Source organism: Dendrobates tinctorius, unplaced genomic scaffold, assembly GCF_039654945.1.
Source record: "Dendrobates tinctorius isolate UK_male_01 unplaced genomic scaffold, ASM3965494v1 ptg000111l, whole genome shotgun sequence".
Taxonomy (NCBI): Eukaryota; Metazoa; Chordata; class Amphibia; order Anura; family Dendrobatidae; genus Dendrobates; species Dendrobates tinctorius.
This window is the reverse complement of record NW_027361779.1, coordinates 37,346,798-37,365,873: the sequence shown is the minus strand read 5'-3', so window position 1 is coordinate 37,365,873 and position 19,076 is coordinate 37,346,798. Positions and strand designations below refer to the sequence as shown.

Here is a 19,076-nt window from a genome sequence, read left to right as displayed (position 1 = left end):
TTGAGGACTGGAGTTGAGAAACACCATTCTAGACAATCATCTAGATATCACAATGTGGCCCTTGTGAAAGCCACTACTATCCATACTGGTGTCCAGCACATCAACTTCAAGAACTGTCTGTTCACTTTCTACCTAATTTATTCCACCCCATGACAAAGAAAATTGTTGTGAGATCAGATGTTAGTGTATAGTCTTCTATTTTAGAGCATTTCTTTCTAATTGAAATCTGAATGGGTGGGCTACACATTATAAAATGCATTTATTACTTATTGTGGAAGGTTTAGAATGGAGAACACACCCCGAGCGCCTGAAATGTGTTTACAGAGAGGGAAATTTATAAGGGTGTAGCTGAAAAACACAACACAAAACAACTGGCCTGTTAAACAGATGTGTAAGAAATTGTCATTGATCTTAATAGCAACATACGGGCTAAGAAAATGAGTTCTTCTAACCCTAGTATGATGTGCTGGATCTCTGCAGGTATCCAATAAGGTAGAGCAGAACCAATATAAATGACCTTTTATGAAGTATGCGGGACAACTTGGTGTATATAAGGGCATTGTAGGGTCAAAGTTATAGAAGGATACAAAGTGGTGATAACAGGTTATATAGGGAAAACTAGTTGGCAAGTATCCTTTGAGCGCATGAAGATTTTGCGGAAAAGTATTTTTGCTAAAGATTTTTTTTTTTTTATAGCCCATGTGGACACTAAGGCACCCTGGCCCCATCTGACCTAACTTCCTAGCAAACTTTCCTCTTACTACCCGGCAGCCCCACCTACAATTAACCCTCTATAAACATCCTATCAACTATACCTATCAGGCCCACTAGTATGCCCCCATTTAGTGGCCCTCAACAGAACTACACTTACCCGTATCTATAGGAACTATATACTAAAGTGCCCTCCTCTAATGTCCCCCAAAAAAGATGCACTAACATACCCTAATTGTACATGCACAACAGACACATTATCTTATGCAATAATATAATAAAAGAACACAAGACAATATATTACAGCTTTCAACAAAATGGTAACACATACTGTACATGGGGCAATACCATTAAAGGGAATCTGTCACCCCATTTTCGGCCTATAAGCTGCGGCCACAGCCATCAGGGGCTTATCTACAGCATTCTGTAATGCTGTAGATAAGCCCCCGATGTAACCTGAAAGAGAAGAAAAACAAGTTAGATTATACTCACCTGGGGCGGGGTTGGGTGCGGTTGGTGTCGCGGTTTGGTCCGGCACCTCCCATCTTCTAGTGATGATGTCCTCTTCCTTACTTCTGCTGCGGCTCCTGCGCAGGCATACTTTATCTGCCCTGTTGAGGGCAGTGTAAAGTACTGCAGTGTGCCAGGAAAGGTCAGAGAGGTCCGGCGCCTGCGCACTGCAGTACTTTTCTCTGCCCTCAATAGGGCAGATATAGTATGCCTGCGCAGGAGTCGCGGCAGAAGTAAGGAGGAGGACGTCATCGCTAAAAGATGGAGAGGCGCCGGACCGGACCGCGACCACCATCGGACCGGACCAGACACCTAGGTGAGTATAATCTAACTCGTTTTTCTTATCTTTCAGGTTACATCGGGGGCTTATCTACAGCATTACAGAATGCTGTATGTAAGCTGCGGCCACAGCCATCAGGGGCTTATCTACAGCATTCTGTAATGCTGTAGATAAGCCCCGATGTAACCTGAAAGAGAATAAAAACGAGTTAGATTATACTCACCCGGGTGTCCGGTCCGGTCCGATGGGTGTCGCAGTCGGGTGCCTCCCATCTTCTAGCGATGACGTCCTCCTCCTTACTTCTGCTGCGGCTCCTGCGCAGGCGTACTATATCTGCCCTATTGAGGGCAGAGTAAAGTACTGCAGTGCGCAGGCGCTGGACCTCTCTGACCTTTCCCGGCGCACTGCAGTACTTTACTCTGCCCTCAGCAGGGCAGATAAAGTACGCCTGCGCAGGAGTCGCGGCAGAAGTAAGGAGGAGGACGTCATCGCTAAAAGATGGGGAGGCGCCGGACCGGACCGCGACCACCATCGGACCGGACCAGACACCTAGGCGAGTATAATCTAACTCGTTTTTCTTATCTTTCAGGTTACATCGGGGGCTTATCTACAGCATTACAGAATGCTGTATGTAAGCTGCGGCCACAGCCATCAGGGGCTTATCTACAGCATTCTGTAATGCTGTAGATAAGCCCCGATGTAACCTGAAAGAGAAGAAAAACGAGTTAGATTATACTCACCCGGGTGTCCGGTCCGGTCCGATGGGTGTCGCAGTCCGGTGCCTCCCATCTTCTAGCGATGACGTCCTCCTCCTTACTTCTGCCGCGGCTCCTGCGCAGGCGTACTATATCTGCCCTATTGAGGGCAGAGTAAAGTACTGCAGTGCGCAGGCGCCGGACCTCTCTGACCTTTCCCGGCGCACTGCAGTACTTTACTCTGCCCTCAACAGGGCAGATAAAGTACGCCTGCGCAGGAGCCGCGGCAGAAGTAAGGAGGAGGACATCATCGCTAGAAGATGGGAGGCGCCGGACCAGACCACGACACCCACCGCCCCCACCCCCGGTGAATATAATCAAACTTGTTTTTCTTCTCTTTCAGGTTACATCGGGGGCTTATCTACAGCATTACAGAATGCTGTAGATAAGCTCCTGATGGCGGTGGCCGCAGTTGATAGGCCAAAAATGGGGTGACAGATTCCCTTTAATTTTGTTCAAAATCCCATTTAATTTGCAAGAAAAAACAAAAATGGAAAGCGCACATAGGGTGTATTGTCTTGGAGAACCACAATAGCAAGCAAGCCCAATCAGTTAGACTCACCTGCTAAAGTTGTGTGAGTCACAACAAACTGGGAATCACTCATAAAGGTCCGGTCGTCGCTGGTATCCCGCTGGTGGTAAATGAAACAAATCCAAAGTGGAAAAACGAGCCGGGATGAATAAACCGCGCTGACCAGAAAAAAACGCACCTTCGGCAGTCCATATAATAAAAAACTTCTTTAATAAGCCTACGCGTTTCGTGGCAAAACCAGCCACTTCTTCAGGGCATACATGTAAATCTTTCAGGTTACATCGGGGGCTTATCTACAGCATTACAGAATGCTGTAGATAAGCTCCTGATGGCGGTGGCCGCAGTTGATAGGCCAAAAATGGGGTGACAGATTCCCTTTAATTTTGTTCAAAATCCCAACTTTATTTGCAGAAACACAACCCCAACCTTACAAGTAACTTCCACCATGTTTCACTGTTGCATGCACTGTTGCATGCAGACACTCATTATTGTACCTACCACTCTCCAGCCCTTCGGTGAACAAACTGACAAGTCCAGAGAACCTGCTGCTATTTTTGTTGAACCCCAGTTCCTATATTTTGTGCACAGATTAGTCATTTAGATTTATTTTCATGTCCAAGCTATGATTTCTTTTTACACAATTCTTCCATGAAGACTACTTGTGGTCAGACTTCTCCATACAATAGATGGATATAGTTGGGTCTCACTGGTTGCTGACAGTTCTGAGCTGATGGCACTGCTGGCCTTCTTCCAATTTTGAAGGGAAATAAACTTGATGGTCTTTCAACTGTTCTACTAAGTTTCCTTGGCCAACCATTGCATCTACGGTCCTCAACATTGCCCATTTCTCAGTGTCCTTAATTATTAGGAAATACAAGCAGATACATGTTCCATAATGCAATAACCTTGGGTAGTTGTCTGATTATCTCCATATTTATTCACCAGCAGGAGAATGATCCTAAACATACAGCCAATGTCTTAAATAACTATCTTCACCATGAAAAAGAACACTCAATCCTGGAAGTAATATGGCCCCTACAGAGCGTCGATCTAAATACCATTGAGTCTGTTTGGGATTACATGAAGAGAAGGAAGAATTTTTGCATGCCCACATCTACAGAAGATCTGTGGTTAGCTCTCCAAGAAGTTTGGAACAACCTCCCTGCCGAGTTCCTTCAAAAATTGAATTGATGCTATGATGCGATTTTGAAGGAAAAGGGTAGTCACGCCAAATATTGATTTAATTTAGATTTTTCTTTCCTTTTTTTTCTCTCACTTAGAAGTGTTAATAGGTTGTTTTTATCAATTAACATCATTCAGTGTATGAAAGTGATGTTACAGTACATTTTCTTCATCTGCCTCAAACTTTTGAACAGTACTGTAAATCTATTTAATGTGTACGTTTAGCTTACTGCCACATATTACCTTAGCAACATTTCAGTAGCTGGATTATTTCTGTCTTCTATCAATCTTACTGCAGACGAATCTTGATTTACAACTCGGTCACATAATAAACAATACTTCTTAGAATAGCCTCAATCTCTACGTTGCATATTTATTTGAAGTTTGATTTAGAAAATTCAGTAAATTCAGTCAATACAAAAAGTGTTATGCAACAATATTTCTTATTGATTCATGGAGAAACATCAATCTGACTCCTTTCCTTTGTGCCTAGATAGTGACAGTCTGAACTTTCATTGCCTCTTCGGGCCAGGAGTAGGAATCCACTACAAACTGGTCATAGTCCGTGGTGTACATCTGGGAACGGACAAATGCCTCCTTATCCTCAGGCTCCGGGAAGACAGATGCTGTATTATCCTTGTAGGCATTCTCCACAATCTGGAAATACATAGGATTATAAACCTTCAAAATAACATCCATCATAGCCACAAATGATCTATGACTGCTGCCATGAATTCATCAATCACATAGTGCCAGATCAAACATCCCGCAGCGTAGAGTATACTTGCACATCACACCCACTACATTTATCAAAAAGGTTTGTTTGAAAACCTTCTTCTGCATATGGTGATGGAGTATATTTACACATACCTACCATAGATAAAAATGGCCTGCAAGGTCAAAGTCACCTTTATACACCTTACTGGTGTACACTCCTATTATTCTCAATGGAGTTACTTAAAGGGGTTGTCCACTAGTTGGACATCTCCTTCTATATTCCACAGTGTAGGCCCATCAGTGGCCGCTGATTAGCTCCAGCGCCCATGTGGCATAACGATATCAAGCGAGCCATGGGAGACCCTGCTCCGACATTGCTGAAAATGTGCTGGTGTGGGAGGTGGGCAGCTTTTATTTTTATTTCACATTGGGGAATACAGTATTTAACCCCTTAACCCCCGGGGCTTTTTTATTTTCTCATCAATATGGCCATGTGAGGGCTTGTTTTTGGCGGGATGAGTTGTAGTTTTGAACAACATCATTGGTTTTACCATGTTGAGTTCTAGAAAACAGGAAAAAAATTCCAAGTGCCGTGAAATTGCAAAAAAGTGCAATTCCACACTTGGTTTTTTTTTTTTGGCTTTTTGCTAGGTTCAGTAAATGCTAAAACTGACCTGCCATTATGATTCTCCAGGTGATTACAAGTTCATAGACACCAAACATGTATAGATTCATTTTTATCTAAATGGTGAAAAAAAATTCCAAACTTTGTTTAAAACAAAAAAAAAATTGTGCCATTTTCCGAGGCCCATAGCATCTCCATTTTTCGTGATCCCGGGCTTGGTGAGGGCTTATTTTTTGCGTGCGAGCTGATGTTTTTAGTGATACCATTTTGGTGAAGATACGATCTTTTGATCGCCTGTTATTGCATTTTAATGCAATGTCGCAGCGACCAAAAAAACGTTATTCTGGCGTTTTTACTTTTTTTCTCACTACGCCGTTTAGTGATCAGGTTAATCCTTTTTTATTGATAGATCGGGCGATTCTGAAAGCGGTGATACCAAATATGCTTTTGTTTGATTTTATTTTTATTTTATTTTGAATGGGGCGAAAGGGGGTGATTTGAATTGATTTTAAATTTTTTTATTTTTATTTTTTTAATATATTTAAATGCTTTTCTTTTTACTTTTGCCATGCTTCAATAGTCTCCATAGGAGACTAGAAGCTGGCAGAACTCGATCAGTTCTGCTACATAGAGGAGATGAGCAGATCGCCTCTATGTAGCTGAATTACTGACTTGCTATGAGCGCCGACCACTGGGTGGCACTCACAGCAAGCCGGTACTGACAACCATAGAGTTCTCCAGGAGACCTCAGGTTGTCATGCCGACACACTAGTGACACGTGATCACATGATGCAGGTCACCAGTGTGCGTATTTTCGGCCTGATGGCCGAAAGTGCCATTTAAATGCCGCTGTCAGCGTTTGACAGCGGCATTTAACTAGTTAATAGCCGCGGGTGGCTCACGGTTCCACCCACGGCTATTGCAAGCACATGTTAGCTGTTAAAAACAGTTGACATGTCCCGGGAATGATGTGGACTCACCACCGGAGCCCATATCAAAACGGAGGATACCGACATCGGCAGAATAGTACACCCGATGTCGGTAAGGGGTTAAGAAGGGGTTCTTTAAATAGTGCACAACCCCTTTAATTATATAGCAGTTACATGCATATTGCATTTTACTGCAATTTTAATCATTGTGCTTAAGCGATTTTCACATGTCTGTATGCATTTCAACAACTCTATTAGGCCTTATTGAGCAGCACAGTGGCTCAGTGGTTAGCACAGTTGTCTTGGATTGCTGGGGTCCTGGATTCAAATCCCACCAAGAACAACATCTGCAAGGACTTTGCATGTTCCCCCCGGTTTTGCGTTGGTTTCCTCCTACGTTTCTAAGATATACTGATAGGGAATCTAGCTAATGAGCCCAAATGGGGAATTTCTGTAAACTGCTGCAGAACATGATGGCACTATATAGGTAAGCATAATAAATCATACATTAATATTTTTGTCAGTATTTTATCAGCAAAAAAACTCAAAACAAGTGTGTCCCTGTCCTGATTTTGGTATCTAAGGTACACAGCGAGTAACTAAGTGACGCGCACCCTTAGTTACCCACGGTTTACCTTGGATACCAGGCTCCAGCTCGCTGATCGCTGGTCTCCCGCCTGCCACGATGCGTGCTGGCCAGCGGGAGACCAACGATCAAAAAAATGTCCAGGGCTTTTGAGCACGATCAGCGATACCCAGCGGGAGGGCCGGTCGCTGATATATGTCACACACAGAGACATCGCTTGTGAGATCGCTGTTGCGTCACAAAACTTGTGACTCAGCAGCAATCTCACTAGCGATCTCGCTGTGTGTGACGGGGGCTTAAGATCCCGCAACCCTGTTTCCACTCTTGCAGTGAAAGAGTGAAATCTTGTTCTTTGCTCTAACCGAACGCCGACACATACTTTACTAAGCTGCTATTGATTGATGTTATCATTCAGTAACATCTTATTATAGGATGTGGCAGCGCTGGGTTGGTCCAAAGAGAGATCTTACTCTTTCACTGTAAAAGCAGTTGTGGAAGTTAGTGAATCCTGATCTGCATGCCGAGATCTCGAAAACAAGCAGTTTGACCTTCATAACTCTTAAGTTTGCCTTCAACATTTTTGGTGAGAACTAGGGTTAGTTTTGAGCACTTTTGTTAATAGGTGATATAAAAAAAAATCTCCTGTCTGGGGCTGCCCACTCTTTTATTAAGCAAAAAGGACAGTATCAGACTACTGAAAAATACTCTTTAAAAGGGTATTCCAATTTCAAATACCCTATCCCAATATGTAGTAGGTGTAATGACAATAATAATATCAAACACCTCCAATTAGAAAGTATTATAGTTCTTCTGAACTATGTCTCTTTCCTCATATGCAGGCATTGCAGGACCTTAGGCATCCAAGATTACGACCACTAGCAACTAACTGTCACTGTATTAGTGGTCATAACCATGGATACCAAAGGTCCTGCAATACCTGCAGATCTGGAAAGAGTCATAGGGAATCAGAAAAACTATACTACATTTATAATTGGAGGTATTTGCTATTATTATTATTATTATTATTACACCTACTACATATTGGGATAGGATCCTGGAGATGGGAATACCCCTTTAAGTAAAAAAAGTGTGAAGACTTAATAGATATGGTGCACGGCAACACTAGAGCACTTTGTATTTTTAAATGAAATAATTCAGTGTTCATATCAGATAAAAAGTTCACATGAACAAATTCCGTGGGAATATTAACTAAAAGGCTTTGTGGGTACCGAAATGTTTTAACTAAATGTTTAGCTGAAAATAACAAACATATGAGTGGATCCTGATTCTACAGATGTCCTAATAACTTCTGGTAGAAATATTCATCTCCTTACTACCCTGCACCATTACTGTCGCTTACCTTAACAGCTATCTTCACCGAGACTTCTTGTATTGTCTGTAGAGGTGGGTAGAGACGTCCTTCTTTCAAATGTTTATCCGAAACTTCTTTAGCTATGACCTTTGGGCAAAAAGATAACATGAAACCGTTACATTATACAGTAGATCCTTACATTTCTGCTTTGACTTGCATTAGATATTCAGAATCTTCACATAATAAATAATTAGCATTGATTACATTATTAATTACCTCTAGAAATAACTATTACAACCTGCAAAGTCGTTATATTTATTCACTATTATTTAGTCCAGAAACTAAAAATACTAAATGCCAGAGCACAGCAAAGAGAAATATGACATGCAAGCTAGTCCTACAAAATTCCTGACAAAGAAGCGAAACGTACGTTGAGGTGGATGTGCAGCCTCCCCTTCTCTAGTCCTACAATGTCCACAGGCCATTACACTGGGATGTTGTGCAATATTTGATATCCACCAATTTACCATTTGGTGGATACTTTTGGTACTATGCTGTTGGATTTTTTTCATTTCTTAGTAATTTATTGCATCAATTAGGAAACTTGTAAATCCCATGTTATTGCATATATTACAGTATATGAATAGGAAGCTTCTTGTATTGTTTACAGGGGATTCTTTGCCTTGTCTTGTATTGTCTTTCTAGTTAAAAACTATTTTGTTTTGTGGTTAATATATTGGGGTTGATTTGTAGGTTATGTACTTTGTTCTGATTTTTGGGGTGTGATAGTGAATTAATGATTAGTAGTCTCATGACCCATGTCACATTAAAGGAAACCTGTCATGAGGATTTTATACTTCAAACTAATGGATTTATGCACTGGTGCTTTCATGCTGATTAAATCCATACCTTGATTGTAGAAATCCAGCTTTAAAATTTTATGCAAATGAGCCATAGGTGCTTAGGGTGGGACACTATACAGGCAGTTCTCCTGTCCTCTCTCTATTCCCCGCCTGCCATATGTCTCCTGTCTCCAACTTACAGGACACTCTTGTTTTGGAGATTTGCCTCCACTTTCCGAAATCTTCTGGAAGCGCCATCTGTGCCTGAGGTGGTTCATACGCAGTAAGGTCTTTACAAGAGTGATAGACCCAGTATTTTGATCTGTCCACGTGCCGCCCCCATCTAGGGAGACGAGTGGTGCAGAATGAGCAGCAGTGAAGAAGTGTTGGCGTCAATTCCGAGCAAGCAGGTCACTGAAACAAGACTCAAGAAGCAGGCGCAGGCAGAAACAGGACGAGCAGGAGAGCTGCAAGTGCAGAGTCTCACCCCAAAGCACTTGCAGCTCTTTTGCACATGATTTCAATGTTGGATTTCTCAAAAACTTTACAATGGATTCCTACAATCAAGAGATGGATTTAATCAGCCTGATAGCATCTGAACATCCATGTTTTTAGCTAAAGATACAAACATATTCCTAAGGACATGTTCCGTTTAAATATTTTGGTTCTTTTTCCTTTTATAGAGTTCACGGGGTGTGCTCTAAAAGGAACAGAAAAAAGGAAAAAAATAACAATTAGAAAAAAACACGGGAGTAGAATTCTGACTGTCACTTTTGTTTTCGTACAGAAACCAGCAGTGCTGATGGAAGCTTACTGTAAGCAATCCATATAAAGGATTTGCTGTGGAAATTTTAGCCTACTATTCCTATGGAGTATAAAAAAACTGCAATGCAGAAAAGTTTTCTGTTGCGCTCTTTACATGTATTCTAGAATTTGGATATAGAAATATGTCCTATTCCTTTTCTTGTTACGGAATTACTTTTGTGGAACATTTTTAGACCATGCGTCATTCTGTCCCATGTGGTCTTATTTCTTGAAAGTAATAGAATAAGTAAGCTTGGTGCCCGTATGGCACAGTGTTTCCCATCTAATAAGAACATAATGTAATGCAAATCCAATTCTCTTACATATTATACTTTGGAAATTAAATTGGTTTGAAAACTTTCTGGGAAGAGAAAAAACAACAAATGACATGGAAGGAAACATACTGGTACTTAGAGCTAAGTTACTGCTATAAAAAAGCATTTTATTAGAAAAACTATTTTTTAGGAAATGTGTATTATTACATAATATTGTATTGCTGATTAAATAGCCCCTATTCCACATGATGGGGGCTTCATGGCACACATGATCAAGCTTTTCACACATGACAAAGCAGCACTCAGTATTATTTTCACAGATTATCAATGTGACAGTGTCTTTTATTCTTCCATGATTAGAAACCATTATTTGTAAATGAGGATTGTATCATGTATCCAGTAAATCTTTATGGGCAATCATGCTTTCCCACCTCTTCAGCTCCCGGCCATTACCGTAACAGTCCATTTATTGTCAGCAGGAAAGCATTGATTCAGGTGTTCATTTTCCATAGCCAAATAAAACAGAGCATAACTTTGATTTGCGTTGATAAATGTAAGGAATTTCAAGCAGTAATACCTACTAATTGCAGACAATTTGACCGTGATGACAAGCAGTGCTGATTGTTTTTATGAGCTTTATCAAGTAGAGCATAAAAGAAATGTCAAGGATTTTACGAACTAATGAAATAGTTTTGTCAAAGCTGTCTGGATGGCCAGCTAGTTTCATAGATAATCCCATTAAAAATGTCTTCTGGAGAAAACTATGCTTTATGGAAGCCAAGATGTGCACGTGCTGCCTATCATTAGCTGGAAGCACAAAGCACTAAGAAAATGAAGTTCAAAGACACCATAAAATCTTGAATGGGCTCCTAGATGTGCGGACAGATTCTTCTCCTTATTAAAATGTCATTATTAAAACTGGAAGAAATGCTGAAGATTGAACATTAGTTCCATAGAATGGTACATAATGCCGGGTACTGATTTTTCCTGGCAACTTTCACGATTGTTCATCCCATTAGATTATACGAGACTCCTTACAGTTTGTTCCATGCAAAGACAACATTCCCAAACTTTTCTTTACAGTTGTGGCCAAAAGTATTGACACCCCTGCAATTCTGTCAGATAATACTCAGTTTCTTCCTCAAAATGATTGCAAACACAAATTCTTTGGTATTATTACCTTCATTTAATTTGTCTTAAATGAAAAAACACAAAAAGAATTGTCCTAAAGTCAAATTGGATATAATTCCTCACCAAACATAAAAAAGAGGGTGGACAAAAGTACTGGCAATGTTTGAAAAATCATGTGATGCTTCTCTAATTTGTGTAATTAACAGCACCTGTAACTTACCTGTGGCACCTAACAGGTGTTGGCAATAACTAAATCACACTTGCAGCCAGTTGACATGGATTAAAGTTGACTCAACCTCTGTCCTGTGTCCTTGTGTGTACCACATTGAGCATGGAGAAAAGAAAGACGACCAATCAACTGTCTGAGGACTTGAGAAACCAAATTGTGAGGAAGCATGAGCAATCTCAAGGCTACAAGTCCATCTCCAAAGACCTGAATGTTCCGGTGTCTACCGTGCACAGTGTCATCAAGAAGTTTAAAGCCCATGGCACTGCGGCTAACCTCCCTAGATGTGGACGGAAAAGAAAAATTGACAAGAGATTTCAACGCAAGATTGTGCGGATGTTGGATAAAGAACCTCGACTAACATCCAAACAAGTTCAAGCTGCCCTGCAGTCCGAGGGTACAACAGTGTCAACCCGTACTATCCGTCGGCGTCTGAATGAAAAGGGACTGTATGGTAGAAGACCCAGGAAGACCCCACTTCTTACCCCAAGACATAAAAAAGCCAGGCTGGAGTTTGCGAAAGCTTACCTGACAAAGCCTAAAACATTTTGGAAGAATGTTCTCTGGTCAGATGAGACAAAAGTAGAGCTTTTTGGGCAAAGGCATCAACATAGAGTTTACAGGAGAGAAAAAGAGGCATTCAAAGAAAAGAACACGGTCCCTACAGTCAAACATGGCAGAGGTTCCCTGATGTTTTGGGGTTGCTTTGCTGCCTCTGGCACTGGACTGCTTGACCGTGTGCATGGCATTATGAAGTCAGAAGACTACCAACAAATTTTGCAGCATAATGTAGGGCCCAGTGTGAGAAAACTGGGTCTCCCTCAGAGGTCATGGGTCTTCCAGCAGGACAATGACCCAAAACACACTTCAAAAAGCACTAGAAAATGGTTTGAGAGAAAGCACTGGAGACTTCTAAGGTGGCCAGCAATGAGTCCAGACCTGAATCCCATAGAACACCTGTGGAGAAATCTAAAAATGGCAGTTTGGAGAAGGCACCCTTCAAATATCAGGGACCTGGAGCAGTTCGCCAAAGAAGAATGGTCTAAAATTCCAGCAGAGCATTGTAAGAAACTCATTGATGGTTACCGGAAGCGGTTGGTTGCAGTTATTTTGGCTAAAGGTTGTGCAACCAAGTATTAGGCTGAGGGTGCCAATACTTTTGTCTGGCCTACTTTTGGAGTTTTGTGTGAAATGATCAATTTTTTGCTTCATTCTCTTTTGTGTTTTTTCATTTAAGATAAATTAAATGAAGATAATAATACCAAAGAATTTGTGTTTGCAATCATTTTCAGGAAGAAACTGAGTATTATCTGACAGAATTGCAGGGGTGTCAATACTTTTGGCCACAACTGTATATCTCAAGCAATTGTCTTTGTCGGAGCAAGTCAAGAGCTGCTTAACTAACAGTATAAAGCAAATTACTGTCATGTCTTTCTATGGTCATTAGTGACAGATCACAATCGTGGTATAATCAGAAGAAAGAGTCATCCTCATAAATAATGCCACCAGATGACCTGCAATCATTTAGACAGTCCAACATTCAGCTGAATGCAGGTCTTTATACCAGATTGTAAACCAAGCATGTACGTCAACAGGACATTCCTGTCTGACAGTGGAGTGCCAGAAAGCATTATAGTAATAAATAAGGCTTTTTTTCACTCTGAATAGGGTGTATTGGTAATTCCTTGGGTCAATTTACATAAAGTCTCATAATTTTCTGTATTTATGAAGAACCTTTCCGTAGGATGTACCTAATCCTGATGGCATGAGTGTAAAGCCCTTTTAATACTTATTATGTTCATCCCTTGCTTGATGTTTTAATCATAAGTGCTGTGAGGCGGGCAATGCACTTCCAGTTACGTTGTGCACACCCCCTTTTTTCAGCCTACCACGGGCCTCCACTCTTTTCTTGGTGAACTGTCTCCTCTCTGCAGGCACCATCTGTGGCGCCCCTGAGGCTTCAGTCGCCACAGAGGTACTGCACCTTCTCCTAAGGTGTAGTGCCCCACCATCCAGGTAGGGTGAGATCTCCTGACCACGCTCCACACCTGCATTCCACACACAGGATAGTTCAGTGGGGCCACCTAACAGCTTCAGGCTGGGGGTTAGCAGAGCACCCCTCGTGGAACCCTGCTTCGTAACACGAGATGTGCTGGGAGGCGGTTGTAGAGAGATGATACAAAAAAGTGTGAAGAGTGAAAGTTAGTGGTTAGTTGGTTAGAGGAGAGAGAAGAGAGAAGATGGGTGTCTGAGGGACGTGCTGCAGCAGGTCCCAGTGATCTGGGCTGCTGGCACGAGAAAGACCAGAGAAAGAGACTGATAAGATTGATAACCTAACCTTCCATAAGAGAGAGAGAGAACAGATCGGAACGAAGGAGAATAGAAGGACGGTGGGAAGCAGGTTGAGAAAGAGAGAGAACCCTTCCAGTCCAGAGAGCGCAAAGGCCGGGGCCCGGTCCCCGAGGTTGATTGGATCTTTATGTCCGGCAACAAACATCGGGGGAGTAGTGAGCCGCTAACGCCTTGCTCCCATCATAGACTTGGGACACAACAGCAACTGAATAGAGAGCCGGGACGCAGAGTGGAGTCCCCGAAGCAGGCTACAGCTAGAGAGAGGCATTCCAGGGTAACTAAGTACTGGAGTGCTTCGCACCTAAAGGCGCATTGGATGAGTCGTTCAGTAAGGTACATGTTGGCGGAGTGTGGAAGGGAGAATCCTATCCTGCCTGGAGGTTGGCTGGAGCCCTGACCTGGAGAACACAGTACGGATGCAGGCAGTTGTGTGAACTGCAAACCGTGAGTAAAGCTTTGGAACCGCATACTCAGGTGTCCTCCAGTTATTCCAGCACCGCTACTCCTGAGTAACAACAACCATACCATTCTGCGCCTCACCTCATCCATTGCACCTACACTGCCCTGGGACTACAGCTCCACCTGTGGGGAGCTATACCATCTCTGCTGCACCACACCATCAGTCCCAGCGGATCTGCATGCAGCGTTGGCTCAACACCTTACTTGCCAAACACCACGGGTCCCGTCACGAACTATTCTACCATTAACTACATCACCGCCATTGATATTGGGCGCCCAGGGCCACAGACCGGGTCACCGCTGCTGTGACACATTCCCACCTTGACACCGGCCCGGTACCAAGTACCCCACTGCCCTGGGTGTGCGAGGGTGACCTACATCACTATCCAAGTCCGTTTCATCAGAATTGTTGGTGCTGCAGCATAATCAGGAGCTTACTGCAAATGCCCAGTCCCTTCTCATGAGAAGAACAAAAACAATGATAGCGCCTGCAAAGAGCCTCGGGGCAGGGGATGATAGCTCACTGAGAGAAGAGTGATCTGTCAATCTAAGATTTGTGACTAGTGGTGGGCGGTGAAAAGGAAGAAAGTACAGCAGAGCTGGAAGTGCAGTGCCCGTGGTGGTGCCACAACATAATCAGGAGCTTACTGCGCTTGCCCTGTCCCTTCTCATGAGACGAACAAAAGCAATGATAGCGCCTGCAAAGAGTCTCAGGCAGGGGAAGATGGCTCACTGAGAGAAGAATGATCTGTCAATCTAACATTGGAGACTAGTGGATTGCGGTGAAAAGGAAGAACGTACAGCAGAGCTGGAAATGCAGTGCCCGTGGTGGTGCTGCGCTTGCACTTAATACATCAAGGATTAATTTTTCAAAGATGCCCCATTGAAATACTATAGGTAATAATGTAATAAGCATTAAAGGGGATTTATACTCATGTCTTTAGGAGTCGAAAATCATGCTGACATGACTTCTTTAGGCGGGTTGTACAAGATTACGAAAACATCATTGCTTTTTTTATGAAATGACACTTAACTATAGTTACTTTTCATAAAAACATTAAAAAAAATTAGTCAGCATTCCAACAGCTGTAATTTTTTTCCATTCAATGTAGACTTACTATGGACTTGATGTTTTCTGGGCCAAAACCTTTTTGAATAAAACCATTTTGAAGAAAAAGTACATTATTAGCATCTATTATTTTTTGATGGGGGAATGGAAAGAAAAACATTTTTATTTAAGTGGTCAAAGAAATCCAAAGTTTGTAAAAAAAAAAAAAAAAAAAAAAAAAAAGCGCCATTTTCTCATTTTCTGAGACCCATAGCATCTTAATTTTTTGGAGTCTCAGACTGGGTGTGGGCTTATTTTTAGTGCACCGATATGACTTTTTCATCTATACCATTTTGGGGTAGATGTGATCTTTTGATCGTTTGTTATTGTGTTTTCCTGCCGAAGCAGTCTGGGAAGCCGGGTTCCCTCTGCAGCTTATTCGGTAAGTGCTATAGCTTGCCAAATAAGCAGGGACCCGAGCAAATTCACACAACTGTAATGGTGACCCCATCACAGTATGGTTCTCCATCTGTAATCCTCACATAGTCTTCTATACAGTATAATACACACAAAAAGTGCTCCACAGAGTATAATGGGCTCCACATAGTCGTCCATACGCTATAAAGGGCCCTGTATTGTCTTCTGTGATGACACAGCATTTTATCTTAATTACCAGATGTCTATTTTCAGCAAGCCATGAAGAATAGACTTATCTATATATTGACTTTTGAATTTATGTGTTTCTTTCTGGTTGGTCAATAAAACAGACTGTTGTTTGTACAAGCCTGTCATATTGACTTGTAAGTTGACATTTGATGTAACATATTGTGATATTCTCCTGGATGACTAGTAATGTTTGCTGATATGTTGATTACACATTGTTCACGCCAGCTAGTTTGTTGACTTGCAAAAAAGAGGAGGAAAAACTATGCAAATAGATTACTTAAATCAACAATGCGAGTTGGTCTCGCCAATCTTCCCCTTTACCTGAGAATGCTGGCTTGAAGGACATTTGCTAACTATGAAAAGGAGAGTTACCTCCATATATAAGGAGAGAGACACATCCTGAAAGCCAAGAGATCCAAAGAACCAGAGAGTCTCTACAGGACAGGAGCCAATACATAATTGCTCCATCATGAGGGACACAGATACTGTATGTCATTCGACAGGATGCCAGCTTCCAGGGCTCTGGCTAAAAGAATACAGATCTGCTCTATTGACCAAAGCTGAACCATGGATACGTTTGTGGGGATCAAGAATGGGACCCATTGGTCGCCTGGCTCCATGTAGATGTTCAGAGAAGTCAGACTGTGACCCTCTGGTCAACTGGCCCTGTAGCTCAATGGACTGTCATCTTTCTAAACTTGTCGTTACCTTCTTTCTGTTCATGCCACAGGTGGGGCAGTCGGTCCTGGAAGTTGAAGCCAGGTTGTGACCCTCCAGATAACTGGCCTTGTACCTCAATCGACTGTCATATTCCTAAGCTTGTCGTTACCTCCTCTCTGTGCGTGTCACAGTTGAGGTAGTCGACCCTGGAAGCTCTGAAGTCACAGCTGCTCTTATCCAGGTGAGACAGCGGAAGGGTGAGCCTCTGTAATTTGCACTTTTTGGGTATTTTGCCAGGATTGTTCTATGTGGTACTTGCCTGTTTTGTGTTTCAAAAAAGTATTGCCACACTGTTTTTCCCTCACCCTGTGTTGCCTGAGTAGGGCAATGCCCATGGTAAAAGGAGAGCAGGCGTTCAGTGGTACGTGTCCTTGTCCATGTAGTTTCAGCTAACGGACTAGAGCATCAGCTGACCCCCGTGTCTTCACACCTTCTATACAGAATAATGGCTCCATATAGTGCTCCATACAGTATAATAGTTCCCAGAATAGCCTACATACTCCTCCATACAGTATAACTACTAGAAAAATTGCTTCATACAGTATAATTGGCCCCACATAGTTCTCCATACAGCATAACGGGGACCCATATTGCCTTCCATACAGCATAATGGACTCATATAGTGCTCCATACAGTATTATGGGCCCCCATTGTGCTCCATACAGTATAATGACCTCACATAGTGTTCCATACAGTACAATGGACCCACATAGTTCTTCATACAGTATAATTACCTCACATAGTACTCCATACAGTATAATGGCCTCACATAGGGCTCCATATAGTATAATGTGCCCCACATAGTCCTCCATACAGTATAACGGTGTACCATATTGCCTTCCATACAATATAATGGCCTCACATAGTGCTCCATACAGTATAATGGCCTCACATAGTACTCCATACAGTATAATGGCCTCATATAGTGCTCCATACAGTATAGTGACCCCACATACTCCTCCGTACAGTATAAAGGTCTCCACATAGTGCTCCATAAAGTATAATAGGCCCCCACATTAAAAAAAATACTCACCTCTGCCCGTTGTGTCTTCAGATCCTCTGTAGATCTTAGCACAGCAGGCGTGTTGTAATGAAGTAATCGTGCCCGGTAAGCTGAGACGTCAGACACAGAGGGGAAATGATGGGAGAAAATATAGTTGAAAATGTGATGTGGGCCGGGTACCTGCCCGACGTCGCGGGCCAAATATACTCACCCTGCGCTTTTTTATTTCACTTTTCTATCTTTTACATAATGCAGCCAGCTCCTTTAGTGTTGGTTGGGGGAATTTGGGGTACCTGTTCCTGCAGTGTGAACTTCCATAGTGCTGGATAGTCCACCTGATCTAATAATATTGGCCAAACACTGTGCATTACAAATCATCTGAGTGTGCATTTATATTACTAGACAGACACCCTCTCTGTGAATGGTAGGTGTGTGAGTGTTTGTTTCATTAGTGTTTTATCTGTACTGCCTCCATATCATGGTGGCCTCCTGCATCCTGTAGTGCATTAGTATTGTGATCTGGTATACGGCTGCCTTTTTCTGTGACGGTTTTTGAACTCCATGTCCTTTTCAGTGAATTGAACATAACCTAAGGCTTTGCTCCTTCCATTTGACTATTTTTCCAGTTTGACTTCAGAAGCCAATGAGGTTATGCTGCATCTCTGGGTTAGCTATGTGCATTTTATTCACAGAAGGGGTTCTATTTTACATGGCTTACATTTTCTATCTATGCCAATCTATTGTACGCTCTTACTGGAGACTTTCCTGTATATCTACATTCACATGGTATGCCTTTCAGCTAACCCCAGCTTACCCCAGTGTTATTTATGACCTTGTTTACTCTGGCTTGATCATATACATCTGGTCCACTCTTAATTGTCTGGCCAAGATGAGCAGAGACCACTCCTCTCTGCTTCACACCTGACTGCACTTAGTTGTACATATATTGCAGAGCACAAGTCTGCATAGACTTCAGTCTGCATTGTGATTGCTATAAGTGTGTGCTAGAAGTGTGAAGATTAATTTAAGAATTAAAACCAGAATTGAACCAGAAGGGAACTGAAGGTAACTGGACACAGTCACTGTAAACAATGTTTCTGTTTGTTTTCACTTTCACCCCAATAATCCTTCACTTTCTGCTAATTCCCCTAATCCCTACTCCTAGTAAGGAACTGTTCATCTCTTCTTCAATCCTCCCCATCCACCTCACCTCCGCCTCAAAACTGTTCCTTAACATACAATCCTCTGTCTCCAAACACAGACAGCCCCCTCATGCCCTCTCCTGCTCCCACCTGGTAACACTTTCTCTGCTCCTTCTCACTGCTGGTGATATCTCTCCAAATCCTGGTCCTCCTCACCACATTCCCACAGTCATTTCTACCTCCCATCCACGCTCTATCACAACCTTCCG

The 19,076-nt window shown here is 42.4% G+C and overlaps 1 protein-coding gene across 1 annotated transcript in view; it reads right to left on the bottom strand.

The window, feature by feature from the left end:
• Positions 1-4,322: 4,322 nt before the first annotated feature.
• The window catches only part of ME1 (malic enzyme 1), a 458,080-nt gene continuing 443,326 nt past the window's right edge, over positions 4,323-19,076 (bottom strand). Inside the window, exons 13-14 of the mRNA XM_073589660.1 lie at positions 8,188-8,286; positions 4,323-4,627 (exon numbers count right to left, since the gene is read on the bottom strand). Coding sequence (XP_073445761.1) covers positions 4,460-4,627; positions 8,188-8,286 — 267 coding nt within the window. The 3' untranslated portion in view covers positions 4,323-4,459. The remainder of the gene's footprint in view (positions 4,628-8,187; positions 8,287-19,076) is intronic.